The sequence below is a fragment of the Spodoptera frugiperda genome, chromosome 20 (assembly GCF_023101765.2).
Source record: "Spodoptera frugiperda isolate SF20-4 chromosome 20, AGI-APGP_CSIRO_Sfru_2.0, whole genome shotgun sequence".
Lineage (NCBI taxonomy): Eukaryota > Metazoa > Arthropoda > Insecta > Lepidoptera > Noctuidae > Spodoptera > Spodoptera frugiperda.
Window position 1 is genome coordinate 2877612 of NC_064231.1, and position 19174 is coordinate 2896785.

The 19174-nt window shown below is 35.6% G+C and overlaps 1 protein-coding gene across 1 annotated transcript in view; it reads left to right on the plus strand.

The window, feature by feature from the left end:
* The window catches only part of LOC118282054 (uncharacterized), a 68941-nt gene extending 50808 nt beyond the window's left edge, over nucleotides 1-18133 (plus strand). Inside the window, exon 3 of the mRNA XM_035602948.2 lies at nucleotides 17131-18133. Within this exon, the coding sequence (XP_035458841.1) occupies nucleotides 17194-17649 (456 nt within the window). The 5' untranslated portion in view covers nucleotides 17131-17193 and the 3' untranslated portion in view covers nucleotides 17650-18133. The remainder of the gene's footprint in view (nucleotides 1-17130) is intronic.
* The last annotated feature ends 1041 nt before the right edge of the window (nucleotides 18134-19174 follow it).

A 19174-nucleotide genomic window follows, 5' to 3' on the forward strand; every position in this document is an offset into this window, starting at 1 on the left:
TGTATTTGTTGATATGTAAAGCCAAGGACAAATAATAAATAAATTACGATAAATGACTAGAAGTGGGGCGTTTAACAAAAGTTTTGGCCACGTGTGCCAAAGATGGAGAAATCATAATTTTGTCTCCAAGTGGCCACTAATAATCCCACTTCAGAAACATATGGCGACAAAATAACTTTAGTTCCACTTAGACAATATATTCTTCATGTAGTATTAACATAAACATCCAAACAATAAGCAAAGATTTAAAAACCAAATCCTCACCGCTGCCTTAGTTTGTTAAGATCTTAACAATTTCACCCTCAACTGACTTGTTGCATCGAAGTGAAAACATCAAAGTGCCAACGGTATCAGTGTCTCCAATATTCAATATTTTAAATACTGTACATCATAGAGTAATTTATTTGTCCATGCCTTAGTTATATATTTGAAGGCCCAAGTGGCCACAAAGGGGTCGATGGCCACAACCGGGTCACTTGCCCTATATCATAAAGACTAATACTAATATAATACAAAATAATTGTAATAAACTTAAAAGAGTAAATGTAAGAACAAAGAAACAGTGAAAATAAATAAAAACAGAAATTAAATATTAACAAATAAAAACAATTGCCTATGCCCTCGTCAAAAGGTTGTCATCTCAGCATTTTGTTGAGCGTATGAGCATAACGCTGGTTTTCCGTGCCCTTAGTACGAGTTAAACCAACCAATCAGAGCGCATTTCCATTACTTTAAACGTGAAGCAAACTCATACTAAGGGTACTGCTGAACTAGAAAGTTCTACACAGATTAGTTAGATACATTTCAGTGTTTACTGATGGTAAGTAAATAAGGTAAAGGTCACGAATCAATTACAATATAATTAGATGCTTTATAAGGAAAAATTCATAGCGCAACTCATCACGAATGCAATCAATAAAAAATGGCGATTCTTAGAACTTTTATTAACTTAGGTAGCTACCTAGTTATACACTTCAATCTCTTTTACGACCGTGTTTAGTTTTTATTGAACCACACAGAAAACCGACGTGAAACAACGCTTGCGTTGTGTTTCGTTGTGTGAGTGAGGTTACCGGAGGCCTAATACCCCCATCCCAATCTTCCCAATCCGCGATTCGCGAACAACAACCCTTAAATTCCTAATCCCCCAAAAAATCGGCAACGCACTTGTAACGCCTCTGGTGTTTCAAGTGTCCATGGGCGACGGCGATTGCTTACCATCAGGTGATACGTATGCTCGTTTACCGACGTGTTTCATAAAAAAACCACAGATGTATTAACATGCGAGTACGTTATACCTAGATGCGCCTAACTCCCATTTCCAGTACGCTCAAGCATTAAAATTAATAGCTTCATCGCGCCATCTAGCGTTACAAACAAGCTGAGCGTGAAAATTACTTAAACATACAAATTATAAGAGCGTAGTCTAGTTATTAAGGCGTCTGGCTACAACCAGCTATTAGCAATAATTGGTCTCGGTCGACGCAGGCGCCAGATTGAGAACTGACGATAGTGATCAGATGAATATCTCGCTTTGTTGCAAAACTTTTATTAAAAAGTGCTTGCAAAATGCAAAAAAGGTTACAAAAAAATTATAGATTGAATTATTGAGAAAAATATTAGAGTTCTTGTTAAAAATATAACCTGTACGGTTGATGCGGTGGCTGAGCAACCGGCTGTCGCGCAACGTGAAGCGGGTTCGATTCTTGTTTCGGGACTCTTTGTGTGATCCACAAATTGTTGTTTCGGGTCTGGATGTCTTGTGTATGTGAACTTATATGTTTGTAAATGTTTTCACGACACAGGAGGAAATTCTAATGTGGCAAAACTTTTTAGAGTTGCCTGCATTGGTCATTATTCAATAATACTGTTTCGGTAATGACCGTTAAAAATTAAGTGTCTGTTCTACAAATAAGTGTGTCACATCTAGACTGAAGATTTGAAATCAATTGTTTATTTTTTATTTGTTGCTATATACTCTTTACAACTACTACTAGTATTTTATTACCAACGTTAGCGTTAAATTATTACGAGCGTGTAATATTAAGTACGATTAATTTAGGCAAATGACGTGTTTATATTCATAATTAATTAACTATAGAGATTTGTGTGATTCCTAATGAACATTAAAATTAATTTATTGTATCTCATTAAGTCGAAGAATAATATTTCCTTAGTAAAAACCAAGTGTTCGTTGAAAAACCTTTGGGCATTCCCCTTGAATGCCCAAAATGTGTGGTGTCGATTATAATTTAGTTATTCATGAACAATATACCAAAACCATAAGTTAGAAATACGCTTTTAGCTTTAGCCAAAATCATAACCGAACGGTCTAGCAGTTAGCAGCCTGCAACGTATTAGGCAATGATATTATTTAAAACCTCATTGGTACAATTTTGAATATAGCAAGCCGTTAAGCAACTTATTGTTTTGTTACTATGTTTGTTTGTTATTAATGAAAGAGATGAACAATAGATACATTTACGAGAATTACAAGTGTATCTTATAGGTTTCTTGCAAATCATATTTAAGTTTGGGAGTTCCCAAACCTGTACTTAAGATTTTCCAAGACTATCATACAAACATTCGCATTTATAATATGAGTAACATACAATATGCACCTTGAAAAAACTCATGACGTTGTTTCACAAATACGTAGATACGTGTCATTTGTAATTTCCAGTTGACTACTTAACCGACGTTATCATTCCGTTCAATCAGTCAATTTGTCTTTTTTTTCTCGGTCAAAAATATCACATTTATCTGTGGCTCAACAAATAGTCATTTGCATACAATGCCTGTAATTACTGGCACAATACTTGCTTGTTTATTGACAAAACACCCACGATGGGACGACAATACCTATACCATGTTTTTATGGGATAAGGAGGCATATGAGACAGATTACCTGATGGTAAGCGATCAACGCCAACTATTACACTTCAAGACACTTACCTTAGTATTGAAATTTCCTTGGCTCTGATTGGCTGATTTATTCGAGCCAGCCAATCAGAGCTCCGAATGCGCTGTCGTTTCAATTACTTTAAAACTTTAAACGTAAAACATACTCGTACTAAGGGTACAGAAGACAACAACCTCACAACTCCACAAGAGCGTTGATAGCCTTTTAGGTGAATTGGGCCTCCTCGGAAACCTCACTCACTCGGTGAAACATAACGCATATAAGCATTGCCTCACGACGGTTTTCTATGAGGCCGTGATATCACTCCATTCGAGCCAAACCATATTGGTGCTCTCGCACTTAAAAAGTCTATCTTAAAATATTTTGTGACGTCATCATATATACTCCCAAAGAATTTCTAATGGCATACCTATGCTCGTATGCTGTTCAATATGACGTATTTAAAAAATATTTATCCTGGTGACTCAATTAAAATTGGTATTTACACAAATCCATTTTCTGTACAAACTCATTAGTGAGATTACTCGTCTAGACTTTGGGCTGAGAAAATATAATTTATCTTATAATGAAAATGTATTTAGGTAATTAGTCAAAGATTTTGTTTGTTTTTTGACATAAAAGTATCTCTATGACTAATAATGAAACTGTTGTATGTGATGATCATTTATTTTCATGCCTGAATACAGTTCCTCAATAATGTTTAATACGAAGAACTATGTATTTGATTGAATCGAGAAATGAGCGGCAGCATCCTTTATGGTCTAAATTATATAATACTGACTAAAAGCCACATCGTTTCTATTCCTGCTCTTCAAGCCGGAGCCCCTCTCTGAATAATGATATGTTGTGGTACTAACAACTTAATATTTGTCAAGAAACTAAGTACACACGCAGATTATATCTTTCAGTTCAACGTTACTTAAATAGAATAGCTGAAGCTGAAAATTCTATAGCCAAGGTATTCTTAGTAAGACTAAAGTAGCTATTGTCCGCAGCATCACGGATCTAAGGCCATTGTACTTGAAGCGTACTTTAGTCAGAAGCTATGCGTACACGCCGGTCAACCGCTAGAATGAGAAGTTAAGACTTTTTGGAAATGTCTGTCGCTTTATTTTCGTCATGTTTTTACTAGAATAAGTTTAACTATTACCTATTTAAGTCTTAAACTAGTTGCATGATGTGAAGATGATACGTGAAAGAAGAATATAGGTACGAAGATACTTAAAAAATTTATGATATTTTGTTGAAGAGGTGAATACAGATAAGATTGTATTTAAATTATAAATTACTTAACATTGTGGGAAAGTTAAGTAGTCTAAATAATAATTTTTGATAAAAAAATAGTTCAAAGATTGTCCTGACATTTGTTTCACTTTGCAAAATAGACCTTTACGATTAGGAAAATGTATTTGTATCTAAATAATTATTTATCTATCTATCTAAATAAATAGTTATTTAGATAGAAATAACTATTCGCGCCGCCCATGGACACTTATAAGCATAAATACTTTCACTGCATAGGTATGTCGCAGCAATATGATAAAAACAGGGATTTGGCCAAATCTCTAAGGGATTTGATCAAACCACGGAGGATGTCAAAATAACAACACGATTTTATCATTTCCCTAAACAAATCTGGTGATTTGACAAATCCCTAAATTGATTCAGTGAAATGATAATGCTAGTGAAGTGACAGAACCGAATCGCTGCAAAACCGATAGAGCAGACAAGACTACGTGCAGTCTACTATAACAATTTAAAATCCGCCTAAATCCATACTTTCTGTATAAATCAAAGATGTAACTAGATAAGAACTAGGACACATCCACAGGATGTCTGCAAACTACTCGAGTTAGTTTAACATAAACAAACTAACTACGGTAAACTTACTAGGTAGATAAATAAAGTTTTAGTTTTATTAACTAGTAGTTAGTACCTGGTTAGTACCTGGAACAGATTTAATTGGATTGTTTTATTAAGGAATTATCTAAATTGTTAGGAAATCAGCGTCAATATGGATGACGACGGGGTATGAAAATAAAAATCTATTTAGTCTTTCAGTTGGATAACGAAAAAATATTTGACATGTATTTTTTATTTTGTCACATGTATAACATAACAATATTTAAATAAAAAAAATAAAGTTAAAGAGTGGGAGCAAATACGTAATTTCTACGTATAAAACGTACCTAGAAGTGTCGTCACGCGATATTTCAAATCAATATATTTTCGAAAGTATTTGTGTCCTTAAGTTGCTTATAGTTTTCTTTAGTAATAGTTATTTGTTTTATATCTTGCAGTATGCTATAATAATCCTATAAATAGCACGCGTTGGTCATTGGTTATTAGAATTATTGTTACCTTTATTTACTTAACAATAGCACATTCGTGAAATAGTTGGCATCTTTTAGTAACTACGTATAAGGTACAAGGCACTGATAGCGCCCACCTTATTTCATAATCCTTGTAAAATCTTGCAGATAAATAAAGGAAAAAAAGCATATTGGCATTTATAATATATTATTATAAATATCTAAAAAACTAGTACAGTAGATACTTTTAAAAAACATGACATTAAACCATTTTAGGAGGTGGGCCATTTTTGGCCACTGTACCTATTTGTCTTTGCAATAATTATAGGTTACCTCAATGGAATATCATAAGCCAATAATTGGAGCAGCTATATGATCTACACAAACCATACAGTCGATAAACCTAAAGATAAATCTGCTAAGTAAGTAGTAGTAGCAGTAACAATGTTTGAACAAGGGATCAAACATGCGTCTCATTTGACGAATCTTACTCCTCAACAATAATTATAGAGTAAGAAAATTTTAACGCGTCCGTAATTAAAAAGTTAGAGGCCGAAGCTATCAACGTATCCACCATTATCAAACAAAACGGTCTAAGTAAATTATTAACGTCGATAAAAACGCTATAAACCCTTCCTTACGCCTTGACATCAGTAATAAACCTAATATACCCGGTACCATTGGCACATAATAGCAACACCGGCAATTAAAACAGCTGACGTATAACAGTTAATTTCGTTATCAGATCTCTTTTCATATTCATTATTTTTTTCATGTGGCAACACCGCAAGGTTGCGCCGATCTTCGCCGTAGGAATTGTTTAGTCGAATTAGATTTTGATGCAAATTACTGGTTTTCCGGGCGCCATTGTTTTGAGCCTGCGAAATTAGTACGCATATATGAATTGTAATTTGTTGTTTTGTGATTCATATTATCCTTCTATTAAGTGGGAAATAATAAGTTAAGTTTAACAGCTTCAACCCATTACCATAAACTATTAAAACACTAATTACCTGTATTTTGAAAAAAGTTGGCCTTCATTTGAATTCAGAAGTCTCTGATTGTTTTTCGTACATTATCCTTTTTTTATTTGTCATCTCATAAATATATTCAAATTGTAATTTAATTTGACGTTTCAAAATAATCCATACGTATTCAACAATTAACAAGGCAGAATATCCGCAAGCGTTCACGTCCCGGCGGGCGCTTAGCAAATGGTCGGTCATTTATTCCGGTACCATCTGTTGGAGCCATTACTCCGTCCCACACTGTAATTAATGCCCAAACAAACACTCATTAATTTCAACCAACTACTCCTATTCAAGTTACTTTGACAATGCCATTACTGGAATGCAAACGAAACTTTTTGACAGCGGACTTTTTGACAGATCTCAAACCGCGGCCATTTTGTAAAATTATTTAACTTTCGAACTTCAGTGACGGTTGAGCGTTTTCGAAATCCTTGTTAATCTGATGAAGTTGTTAATTGTTTTGGAACTTTTGCGAACTTTATTGAGATCTTACTTTTATCTGTTTCTGGAAAAGTGTATTTACGAGTCGTCTGGGTTAAAAGGACGAGATTTACCTACGTTTATTATCTTGCTAGTTTAAAAGTTATTCTGAGAAGGAACAACCTATTTAAAATAATTTACATATCCGTTGTGCGTTGATAGCGTTAGCACTACAACTAAATCGAATAAATGGATATCTACTAATAGCTCTATTGACGCTATTTTGACTCTTAGCACGCGATAAAATGAAATGCCAGTTGATTAATTGTAAGAAGAACCTATTATAAGATGACAGATTAATTGATGGACTAATAATGTAAGAATACGAAGTACCTAATAATATCATGACTTTTCCTTTAACCCGTGGTGTTCCGGAATGCGGATCAAATGCAAAGTTATGCATGGATCCGCATTCCGGACATATTTTCAAGAGATAATGAGACATTAAATTAGCAAAAAGTCCAATACAAACACAAAATGTTTAATACCTATATGATACGTTTACGTTCACCAAGCTACCAAATCAAATCTGCTAATCAAGCATAGTTTTCCTATCTGGCTTCTGTTCAAAGCCTCACATAGGAAGGTCACGCTTCCAGAATCTCAGTATCTTAAGTTGACAAAAGCATTGTAGTCATGATCACACGTCTCGCCTTGACTTGCGCAATTCAATGAACATTAAGTAACGTGATTATCCAACGACTTGCGCCGGCGCCGTGGGAACCGTCACAGAAGCTGTAACACATCGACACGCGGCTCTCTGTTTAGTCTGTGGTCTGTTGGTGCACCGAAATACAGGATGACTTCGTATCAATATCTGAGTTATGAGTTAGGCAGAAACTAGAATCTACGGTTTGCATTCCATTTATGCCATTTCCTTTCTCGGATAGAAAATACATAATGGTAATCATCCAATGACTTTTCCCGCTTTATGTGAGGAAGAAGTGTCAGACTTTTACTGACTAAAACACACCCTTTTTCTTCTCCTGCTCTTCGAGCCGGATTCCCAGCATCCGTTTCAGGGATCAGCCCTACTGAGCCCCATAATATGTGGTGGTCTGATGAATCTTTGAAGTAAAGATGCTATGATCGAATAACGGAAAAGTCCAAAACTGATTTTACCTTTTTCCACTAAAAGGTGTTTTTTAATCTACATTGCATACAGGGCATTGTTCTTGAAGTATGGTACAATTATAAAACCATCCTGTACTTATATCACGTTAAAAGGGCCCATGCTCTCATTTTTAATTGTTTATTGTGGTCTTAAATAGGTTATGGTGTCACTTTGAAGTAAACAATTGTTCTCTAGACATGTCATAATATACGATTAAATAATTGTGCTACAATTAACAAATGTCAGTAACCATGCGATGCATTTTAGGTTTATAGTGTAGAGATATGAAACAGATAATATTATATCAAAGATTCTAACTAAGTCTGTGTGCTCCATCTTCGGCCACATCTTTGCTTCGCCGTACGCGCCGCGACTTATCAACACTAAAAAAAGATAGACAGACTAGCTCATTGGTTGAACAACGTAATACATCAAAAACAGGAGAAAAGAACTAAGATAGTCATCACGATTGAGTGAGTACTATCTTATCGTAAGTATTTTCCGTAATTTCTCGAGAATCAACATTAGCCCGCATCACATGGCCGAGCCGCTATTTGACACGAAGCCATTAAATACAGAAACCTGTATTACCACTCCGTAACCCTGACATAAGGAAAACTAATAAACAAATAACACTAATATGCATTTCTATATCAACCAAGATAAAAATATGGCATTAAAGAAATATACCTAAAACTAAATCAACAATTTGAACACACCTTATGACGTGAAAAGACTATTTTAAACGTAAAGACTGCAATTTCCACATGACAGCTTGACGTAAACAAGACGTCAAGCTATAATTTAAAAATGGAACACAAAAACTACTAAGCGCCATGTTAATTATTATTAGCACAAAAGTGATTTACAAAAAAGGAAATAAAAGTGATTTGGATGCGTATACGCAACTTCCTGCGGGCAACTGTTGACGTCATTATGCAGGGTGACAATGAACATTTGTGGTTATTGTGGACTGATAAAGTCAGCCCTCGACCTAAAAACGTGTCCTATTTAAAGTATTGATTTCGTATAGCGAAAATGGTTATCAAACTCTTTCGTTTTGCGATGTTGCTGGCTGATAAATAATTTTGTAAGCTTCCATACCGTTAGGCCGAATTCGAAATTCAAATTAATATTTGAGGTTATAGTTAACTTATTAACCTTTATTTATGAAAGTAACGAACATTACGCAATGTAACTAGTATGATGTATTCCTAATCCATTGTTAATATGTGTCTATTAGGTAATTGATAGACTTTTACATAAAAACAACTTAATTTCAATGAATCAGCATAATGTTTACAAATCGCTTTCATGACAGGCCATATCACATTATTATAATAAAAAGCATGACATTAAACATCTCCATCATGAATTGGTTAAAAAGTTATATTTTAACGCATAACATGCAAACCTATCTTGTATAACATATAATATGTAGTTTTCCGAAACCTTTTTCCTCTTTGTAAAAAAGGCAGATTAACATTTTAAAATAAACAACTCAATCAGAGTCCATTCCCGGCTCGAAAATAAAAGTGACATTTTCACGATTTTCCCGCGTCGCGATGGCCGGCCTGGTATTGCCAACATACGCGTGACAATTAGGGCGCGACGCCTCGCCATTCCTCTCTGAATACGTTAATTAAACAAGATAAATAACTGTTGGTACGACAAATATACTTTGTTTGATAACTGATAATACAGTCACAAAGTTTCACAAGATTTTTTGTGTTGAATGCATGAGAAAGTAACTTTCTGCTGCTGTGAGCCCGTGATATTGATAGTTCAATAGGATTGTGGGAATTAATATAAAATGGCGTCTTGCTCAACAAATGTGTGTAAATGAATGTACAAATTAATGTTTATATTGTTGTGTGTAAGTTTGGTGTTACGTAATTTAGTTACCGTTACATTTTTCCGAGTCTTAACGATGCAATGATATAAATTAAATTAACTTGAACTTTGGATAGTTTCAAATATAAAATTGAAAATGATAAAGCTAATTTAGTAGTAAGTTGCGCGGCGCTGCTCATGAAGAAGAGTCTCTCTGTAACTCCAAACTAGTAAAGCTTTTCTCCATTAATATAAACCGCTTTAGTTCTTTTAGCATGTCTCACGACAGTTATTATAAAAAATGACAATCTATTTTATACTTGTTTTATTTACACAGAACTAAATGAATTAGGTACTAAAAAACAATAGCTCACTGAATAAATGTGTTGTCCATTGTCCGCCAATTTTCCAGATTTTCCTTTTCGCCACCTCAGAGATTATTAATCAATTGAGCTTAGTTTTTAAAGAAACCATTTGAGTCTCACTACATTTCAACCTACCACCATTTAGTATTAAGTTTGACTTGACATTAAAAGAAACATACCTATTATTCCTACCACCTTCAGAGATATTTGCGTCATTCCTTTCTGCTTTTGTCCTCTGTTTGTGTAGTATTAAAGAGTTCGTCTGGGGCGAGTTGGCTCGCTATTATTTTACTTACACTTGTACAAATACAAACAGCATTATCATACAGTTCTGTGAAAACCCACAAGGCCGTAAAAGCTGTTCATGCAAGTGCAACGTATCTCTTCGATACACGTATCGTATTTTGTTTTGTGTACGTAACCAATTTTATTTGGTGCGTTCTGGAATATGATCTCTCTCGTAGAAAATGAAATAATAGATACTTATTATTATTGACAAGGTTTTTTAAATCTTTCTATTGATTGTAAATTAGGTTATTTTAAGTTCTTAAAAGTTAACATAAACTCCTGATATTATCTATAGGATAATATGACTGCACTGTTAATGTGTAATGGTGGTCGCGCAACGTGTAGCGGGTTCGATTCTCGCACAGATCAACTATTTGTATGCAGATGTAACGATAACACGAACGATACGACACGATATGTATAACACGATACAGGAAAAAGTCTTTGTATGTGGCAACGTTCTTTTAAAGGAAAAACGATAGACGAAATAGCATACTTAGGTTAAAATAAAAACATTTTTGTTAATGCACATAGTAAATGTGATGCAAACGCGACAAACTTTATGCTACCATTCCACTATAAAACTCACTGAAGCAAAGTACGTAGTGGCATTTCCTTTTACAATTATTTTACTACCAGCCAAAAGGCACCGAGATTTTCTCGTGACTTTAAAAATGTTCCAACAAATGCTAGCCCTGCTATTTCCTACCCCGAGAGGTTTTATTATCTACAGCGAGCACTCGCTGTTGGACTCCAGACACAAAATGCACTGGGATTTATTCTGTCATATATTTTATGTTTTGCTTTACTATAATTGCTAGCACATCTACAAATGTGCGGTTTTAAAATCCTTGTTGAGGTATGGTTTTGCGTGTGGACGTATATTTTGTTTTAGCTTGTTTTCTTTGGATTATGGCCTAATGGCTTTTACAATTTTAGATAGGCAATACATGTATATCTTTTTTCTTAAACCATATTGTAAGCTACTAATTGTTGTTCTTTGACATTTGAGTTTATTTGAAATCTTTCAAGGAAGGATAGCCATCTGTAATTCTGGCGCTTTAAAATTAAGCCTATAAAAAAACATACCGGCCGAATAGAGAACCTCCTCCTTTTCGGGAAGTCGATTAAAAAGCAGCATAATCGAAATCAAATCTTACTATTGTCAAAAACGTGCTTATTTTTTTAATTATGACACTGAATACTACCGCAGATACGCGAATAAGAAGAAATCTTATAAAGATTATATTTATTACTTAGTTATTGTCTGCACCGTGCTTAGTCAAGGACTAGTAGTCACATCATTATCTCGTGCTGATTGCTTGCCAGTTCCACTTGTTTTAATTAAACGGGACAGCGCCAATTAAATACTTGTAAGGCTATCTCCTTACATTGACAACTAGGTAAGCTATTAAATGTATCCCTAGGGAAAAATCGACAAGGGTCCATTAGGTCTGCATGAAAAATTAGTTTATTATTAAAAAATTGTATGTTTATTTGGTCAAAGTCGAAGCATTTGTATCATCTGTTTGTCAGTGAAGCTAGATGCTCGTTCTTCGAATGGAGAAGAACGAGCAAGAAACTCCATGTCATCTTAGGTAATTAAGTGAAAAACCTCATATTGCGCAGGTAAACACGCAAATTACAACAAGACAAACAAAGCAATAACCGCTTTTAAAACAAAATGGAGAACCGAAATTCACCACATAAACACAACACTAAATGTCATAATAGTTTAAGTTTAAAGTAAATTGCATATGTAAGGCGTAAGGCAACCCAGTAATTATTGCCGACGAACCAATTTACGTCACTAGCCAGCCACATATCCCAGAGAATGCAATTATGCAATTAGTTTTATGAACAAATCCAGTTACCTACATACATGCATTGTGAACTTTTGTGTTACAGTTCAACTCAGTGGATAGAATGGCATCATGTGCATAGAGTTGCGAAATTGTTTTATAACATTTTGACTAATCAGTAACTAGTCACCTAATTGACATCAACTTTAGTGGTTTGTGGAAAGCTAATCCTAATTGGTTCGATTAATAATACTTCAAGTTAACCGAAGAATCAACTTTCATCAACCTCAGCCTACTTATCCATAAAAGGGCTAACAACAATCGAACAAAACGATATTTTCAATAATTTTAGAAACTACCGATAAAAACCTCTTTAATTAAAACCCTATCCAATCAGAAGCGATGCCAACTTACAAATACCAATTAAAAAGAAATAAAACATCGTTCAAATTCGGAACGCAGAACGAAAACAAAAGCGTATTTTAAAAAATGTTCTGATTCGAACAAAATGGCGTTCCCCGATGGTGGTCGGCAAACAATCTGTGGCCCAGTTGCCTACGGGCCTACATAATATAGCGTAACAATCGTGTCAGCGATTCACTGTGTTTACTCGTCGCTGCGGTTGTAAATTGCTGAACATTGTAACTGGCGATTAACAGGAGATTAGCCCGCGACGCGAATAAAGTCAACAATATGACGCTCTTCAATTTTGAGCGACGCCGCGACGGTTGACGCATACTAAGCGTCTTGTTTTCCGGTTGAACTTGATATATTCAAATCAAAAGTTGTTATTTTGATAAACATAGAAGTTCTGTGACACAAACATTTTGTTGTAAGTCCCTAAGCAGTAGTAAATAAGAAATGGGTAAAACTTTTCATCCCCAGTGGTTGCATTTCGATTACATAGAGAGATACTTCAATATAAAACGAAATATATATCTATATTAACCCAGTACCTAGGCACATCGTTTTGCTTTTTAATATTCTAGTCTGCAACGCCAAAGGCAAACTCAACATTGAGAAGGCAAGCTGAAAGCTATGGAAGTTCCATTTTCGAATGAAAATTTTTCTAGTGCAACCTGTGCCATGCGGTTTTATGCACGTAGTAGTACATAGGTACACAAACTGTTAACACAGATTATTAAATTATATGACGTGATCATTTATCTTACCTACAGCTCCGTGTTAGTCTAAAATGAGTTTTATCTTTTAAACTTATAAAGTCCAAAATAATTAATTCAATATAATTCCAAAGCGACTCCAATGAAATAACTAAATAAACAATCGTGCTAGTAAACAATAAAAATAAGACCTACAAAAATATTATGACATTCGAATTACAAAACGAAAAAAAAAAAATCTCAACACAAATTATCGTAACCGGCGTGGATGACGTCACACGCCACAAGATGGCGTCCGCGATCATGTGTGGCTAGAGTTAGGTAAGGTGCAGTGACCCCGGCCAATGTTAATGTCAGCTGTTACGACTGGCCTACACGAGATGTATTGACGAACCATGGATTTACTACTGGGAAGTAAACAAAACTTGACACTAATTTTAACTCAACACTACTTAACGTTAACGATTTTATTTCTTTTCTTAAGAAAGCTTAAAAGTATGAACACAATAAAAAATATTTAGTCACGGTTTTTTCTTTGTTGTTTTTTCGTAATATAAATCTTGACGCTCTCGCATTAATACAAAAAGTCGGTTGACTAACAAGAACCATTGTCTATTTAGGCTTACACTTAAATCCAGTTGCGTATTCTTTCACATTTTCTTACAAATTAATAGTACCGTTGATACCATCGTAATCAAAAACTATTTTTCACTTGTAGAATTGAGCAGAATTCACAAATTTCATTTACAGATCGAGTGCCTACTTACTATCTGTGTTGATGACTCTTAAAATAGTGAAACTTAATACACTGTCGATGATGTTGAACAGAACTTCCTTCCTTTTGAAGTGGTTCACCTAAATGCCTATAGATCTAAACATTTAGGCTATCGGCCTAATGTTAGTGTAACTAGCGGAGATTTAAAACAACTTCGTGTATGAGGCATTTCCGCAGGTAACAGATTTGGCACAATTAGCTACGAAAGTAAAGAAAGTGTTTCGTTCACTCACAATCTGTGGAAGAGCTCCGCTCCGTATTATGTCTGTTAGAAAATGTACGAAATGGCGCTAAACGCTTCGCATTGTTCGACGGCGGTAGGGCTGCCCGTTTAATCTTTGTTTCTCTTCATTTATCATGATATTCAGCAGCTGGGGACGCTATAAACAGCTTCTCTCTTAATAACCTATCCTTTGATTTCCCCCGAGCACATTTTCAATCTTTTCATTTTTTAACAACCCTAATTTATCATCAGAAGTTACAAATTGGACCGAAATAGAAAAAGTGACTAATGAAACTGTCCGCAGCGTTCATAACTCACTCGAGCAATAAATGAACAAGCCCAACATTGTGGTAGGGAGAGCAATTAGAATGAACAAAGCATATTTGTAGATAGCACTTGATGTTAATGCGAGCGGGGGTCTTGAGAAACGTTGTACGTAGAATGGAGAGCGGGCACAGTATGACAGCCCTGTCAGTGAGCGGCAAGGGTGCAGTCAAGCGCACTATATTATATTCCGAACACAATGCAGTCTGCTGCCACTGGTACACGCGAACGCAAAACGCTTCCGTACCGACGTTTAAGGCTGCTAACTAGCTTGTACCGAGTACAGCCGAGAAAATTAATGGTTAGGAAGCTAAAGTTCAAAATAATTACACGTCATTTACGTACGGTGATATTTGATATCAAGTGGTTTGTTATGACGATTGTGAATCTATTTATTAAAACGAAAAAAAGATTTTTCTCATGGATAACATTAGTTTGTTGTAAAGTATTGTGGATTTCATACCAAAGGTCACTTAAAACACGACTATTTCATTGACAAGTACGACTAATTCAATCTGCAACCATTTGAAGTATCCGATAACCGAAATATTCTATACGGAACATAATATCTAGTCTCCTAGTACTAATAAATATTAAATTAAACATGTAAAAGTTACTAACATCTGTAACAAGGTAAACACTAAGTTCGTTCGACGCGTGAAAATGGTTGCTCACCCTTTATCCGAAGTTACACCTTAATTACTTGGAAGTCTGCGGAACTGAGGAGATGTAACAAGTTCCACACATTCACTGCACACGAGACTCAGCTAACGAACTTTCTGGAAACTCTTTACACGCGCCAAACTTCTCTTTAGTAATCAATTTGTTTTGTCTAACTACAAAACTTTTGATAACTTCTTAGTTTTAACGACATTTAAGCCAACACAAACTTGAAGTATCTACAATCTAGATATTGTCAACTGTACTACCCATAATTATTTTATAACTTGCTACTTCCGCGCGGTTTCACCTGCACTGTTTGGTTCCTATTGATCGGGGCGTGATAATTTATAGCCTATAACTTTCCTTGAAAAATGCGCTATCCAACACAAAAAGAATTATTCAAATCGGACCAGTAGTTCCGGAGATTAGCGCGTTCAAACAAACAAACAAACAAACTCTTCTGCTTTATAATATTAATTAGTAAAGTAAGTATAGATAGCCAAAAGACTTTCGTAAGTTGATTTAAAATAAGGGTTGTACATAAATTACACGCATCTCGCCGCGTTTATTTGCGTATGTAAATAGGATTAACACAAAGTACACAACGGTAAATAAATACGACAGAACCAGGGCGAAATAACCAAAATCAACAATCTCGATACAGATTACAGACACGTGTATGATATTATTTGAATAAACCGTTTTGACTGATAAGCTGTTTTGATGACAAACGGCTTTAGGCATTAATAAAGTTATTGTTATAATTGAGACATTTTTTTACAGAAACCTAAAAAAATTAAGAGAGGAATATCATCAAATGACTTCTCCTTGGGCGATGCGAGAGGAGTGTCAGACTGTCACTGACTAAAAACCACTCCCTTCCTACTCCTGCTTTTCGAGCCGGAGCCCCGATAAACCTGATAAGTAGTCCGCAGCTCCGGATAACTAACCACTTTAGGGCTTGAAATGAACTAATAGTAAGATTACAAAAGCGAAAACTAACGTTTCAGTAACGAAGTATAAAAATTATACATCTAAGAAAGATTAGCGGTTGTAACTTTTTCGCTCGCTTGTCCAAACTATGAAGGGAAGTTGTTACCCTAGTCCGTACATTGGTTACGGTACACAGCCTCCGTTCTTTATCACCGCCATTGTTACCGACACACCACACAGAATTAATATCTAACGTATTTCTTGCAGCATTTGAGAAATTCACTTTCACGATAATGTTCGGCTAGATAGTTTCAAAATGCAAGCGTACATTGTGACGTTTACAACTAGAACACTGTATTTGTCTTAAAATTCTGTCGCTTTTTTTATTTATTCCTTGTATTTTTATTTTATTTGCAACATCAATCTTCTCTCCCTGTATTGCTAAAGTACACGCGGGAATAGGGAATCGACAATTCCTTTTGAGAACACTACGAGCAAATACAGTCTATTTGTATTCAAATTTCATTTCCAACCAAATTGAATTCCTCGTATTTGCTAGTAGTATGATTGTTTGGACAATCTTGTTAAGACAATTGAGAAACGTATCGGATCTTGTAATATGTAGACTGTAGCTCTAATGTTTGCCGTGGCCCGTATGTCTATTCACAGGTAAATGACAATTAGGTAAGGGAAGTGGGACAACTCATTATATCTGCAGGCGATGTGCTTGTTACTTAGGTACTGTGTCTAGAAATCTGTTCAGTCGGTGTGACAAAAACGTGGGCCATATCGTCTATTGTGTTATCTTTGTACATTATTGGATTCTGTGACAATTGATACATCGGACTGAGCTTCTAGAATGTTAATGTGTTCTATCATCGAGCCTCTTTCATTGCTTATTGTATTGTTCACGTAGTAAAATCATATTTTTCCCTCTTTCCAGATCTCATGATGAGGTGTCTGTGATCGCACATTACATCGGGCGGGTGCTGCGCCTTCGATCACCATGACGTCCGAGCGGGCCATCCCCCACCTGCGGGACATCTTCGGTCTCAACCAGCAGTACGACGGCAAGACCTTCGACGACAATGACGACAAAACTAAAAAGTCCAGGAAAAAGAAGGAAGACTACCGCACGTACCCCAACGGCGACGTGAAGACGTTGGAGAGACACCTCAGTATGAAGAAGACTATCAGGAAAAAGATCATGCGTGACCTTCAGCAGGCGTTCGTTGAAGACCCTAACGAGTTTAAGGTCGAGAATACGAGCCCTGAGAAACTGAAGGCTGAGTTGAGCGCTGAAGCTGTGAAAATCGAGAAAAATGTTCGTAAGAACGATCCGACGTTCCTAGACATCCTGCGAGGGGAGACGCGGGGCGAGGAGGCGAGGGAGGAGCAGCCGCCCGCCGAGAAGACCAGCTTCTGGCGGCGGCTCACCATGAAGAACAAGAACAAGAGATAAGGCGCGAGCCGAGCCGCGCCTCGCTCCGTACCGACTCGCGACTGACCGGTAGCAACTACTATTTATTGTCAACTTTTTGATCACTGTATTGATATCGAACCTTTTTGATCATGTTTACATAACATTTTATATCTGTACGCATAATAAATCTATCGTTGTATTGCTTATGAATCCTTCTAGTTGTTATAATAGAGTCAAATATTATAAGCTCACGAGAGATTTCTGATAGGCTACGCGCTAAGTTATTTCTAAGTTATGGTGGGAACGGAGCGAGGCGTTACAGTATCCTCGGCTATTGTTACTTATTATAAAAATTAATATCTCGTTCTACATGTGATGTAACGTTAAGTCGACTAAGTTAAGTGTAAGTGAACTTAGGCTAAGTATTACGTAAGCGGCGATTGTGTAAGGTAGGCTCGTGGCAATTCCTTGTTGTGACAGTTTTTAATTATTGTAATGCAATATAAATAATTTTACACATTTATTCGTGTGTTTTATTGAACCAGCCTCGTATGTAACCTTGCAAAAGTTCCAGGTACCTACAATTAAACAGGGAAGGACTTTCTACCCAGTGTTATTCAAAGAAATATTATGTAGTTTATATTCACAGTCCATTATATCTAAACAAAACATCAGTAGACACCTACAATAAATAAAAGTTATGTAGTGTTTCACATTCTGGAAACAAATCTGATCAATCAAGAAAAGTTTTATGATTCGAGGGAAAATCATCGTTTGCTTTTTCAGTTTAAACTTTCAACAATCTAAAGTATTATAATAGTAAAAGTAGTAATGACTTCATCTGTCATATTGGACTACTAATATAAAAGATCACCAATGGTGATGCAGGTTCAACAAGCGCTGTGCTCACCTCTGCTACCATACTATCTCTACTATCTCTACTATCCATAACATCTAAAGAAAATTTCTCTGAGAAATAAATAGATATTAAAAACCTCTAAAAGTAACCTATTTTAGGTATATCCCTTTATTCTTGTGTTTATAATTCAAACTTATCTACTTTGGTTATTGCAACGCCATCAATTGAGCGTGTTTAAGAAGTAGGTTTTACTAATGATGTATACAGAGGGCGCTTCTAGCAGACTTACATTCTAATTGGAAAAGGCCCAGTAAGTATTTTAAATATTTTTGCATTCAACCCTTGTTCCTAGATACCCTTCAAGTTAATCAGATAAGGGTTCAACTAACTTTATGTAATGGACATGCTAACTTCGATTTAATTTAACTTCTACATTGTCCCCTAGATGGCAGGGTTATAAAAATTGTATTGAAACCATCAAAATCTCCATTTCAAATAACAACGCCATCTATTTGAACACTAATGAAATAGTTTGAGAAAGTTTTACAATGATGAACACATAGATGGCGCTGGCTACCATTATTTGCAATGTCCTCTTTGACCGGTCACCTACCTATGTGGCAGCTGAGATATGCCGGTGATATAAAACAAAACAAACAATAATTATCTCTGGAGTTAGGTCCTTGATAGCACTTTCTAGATTAA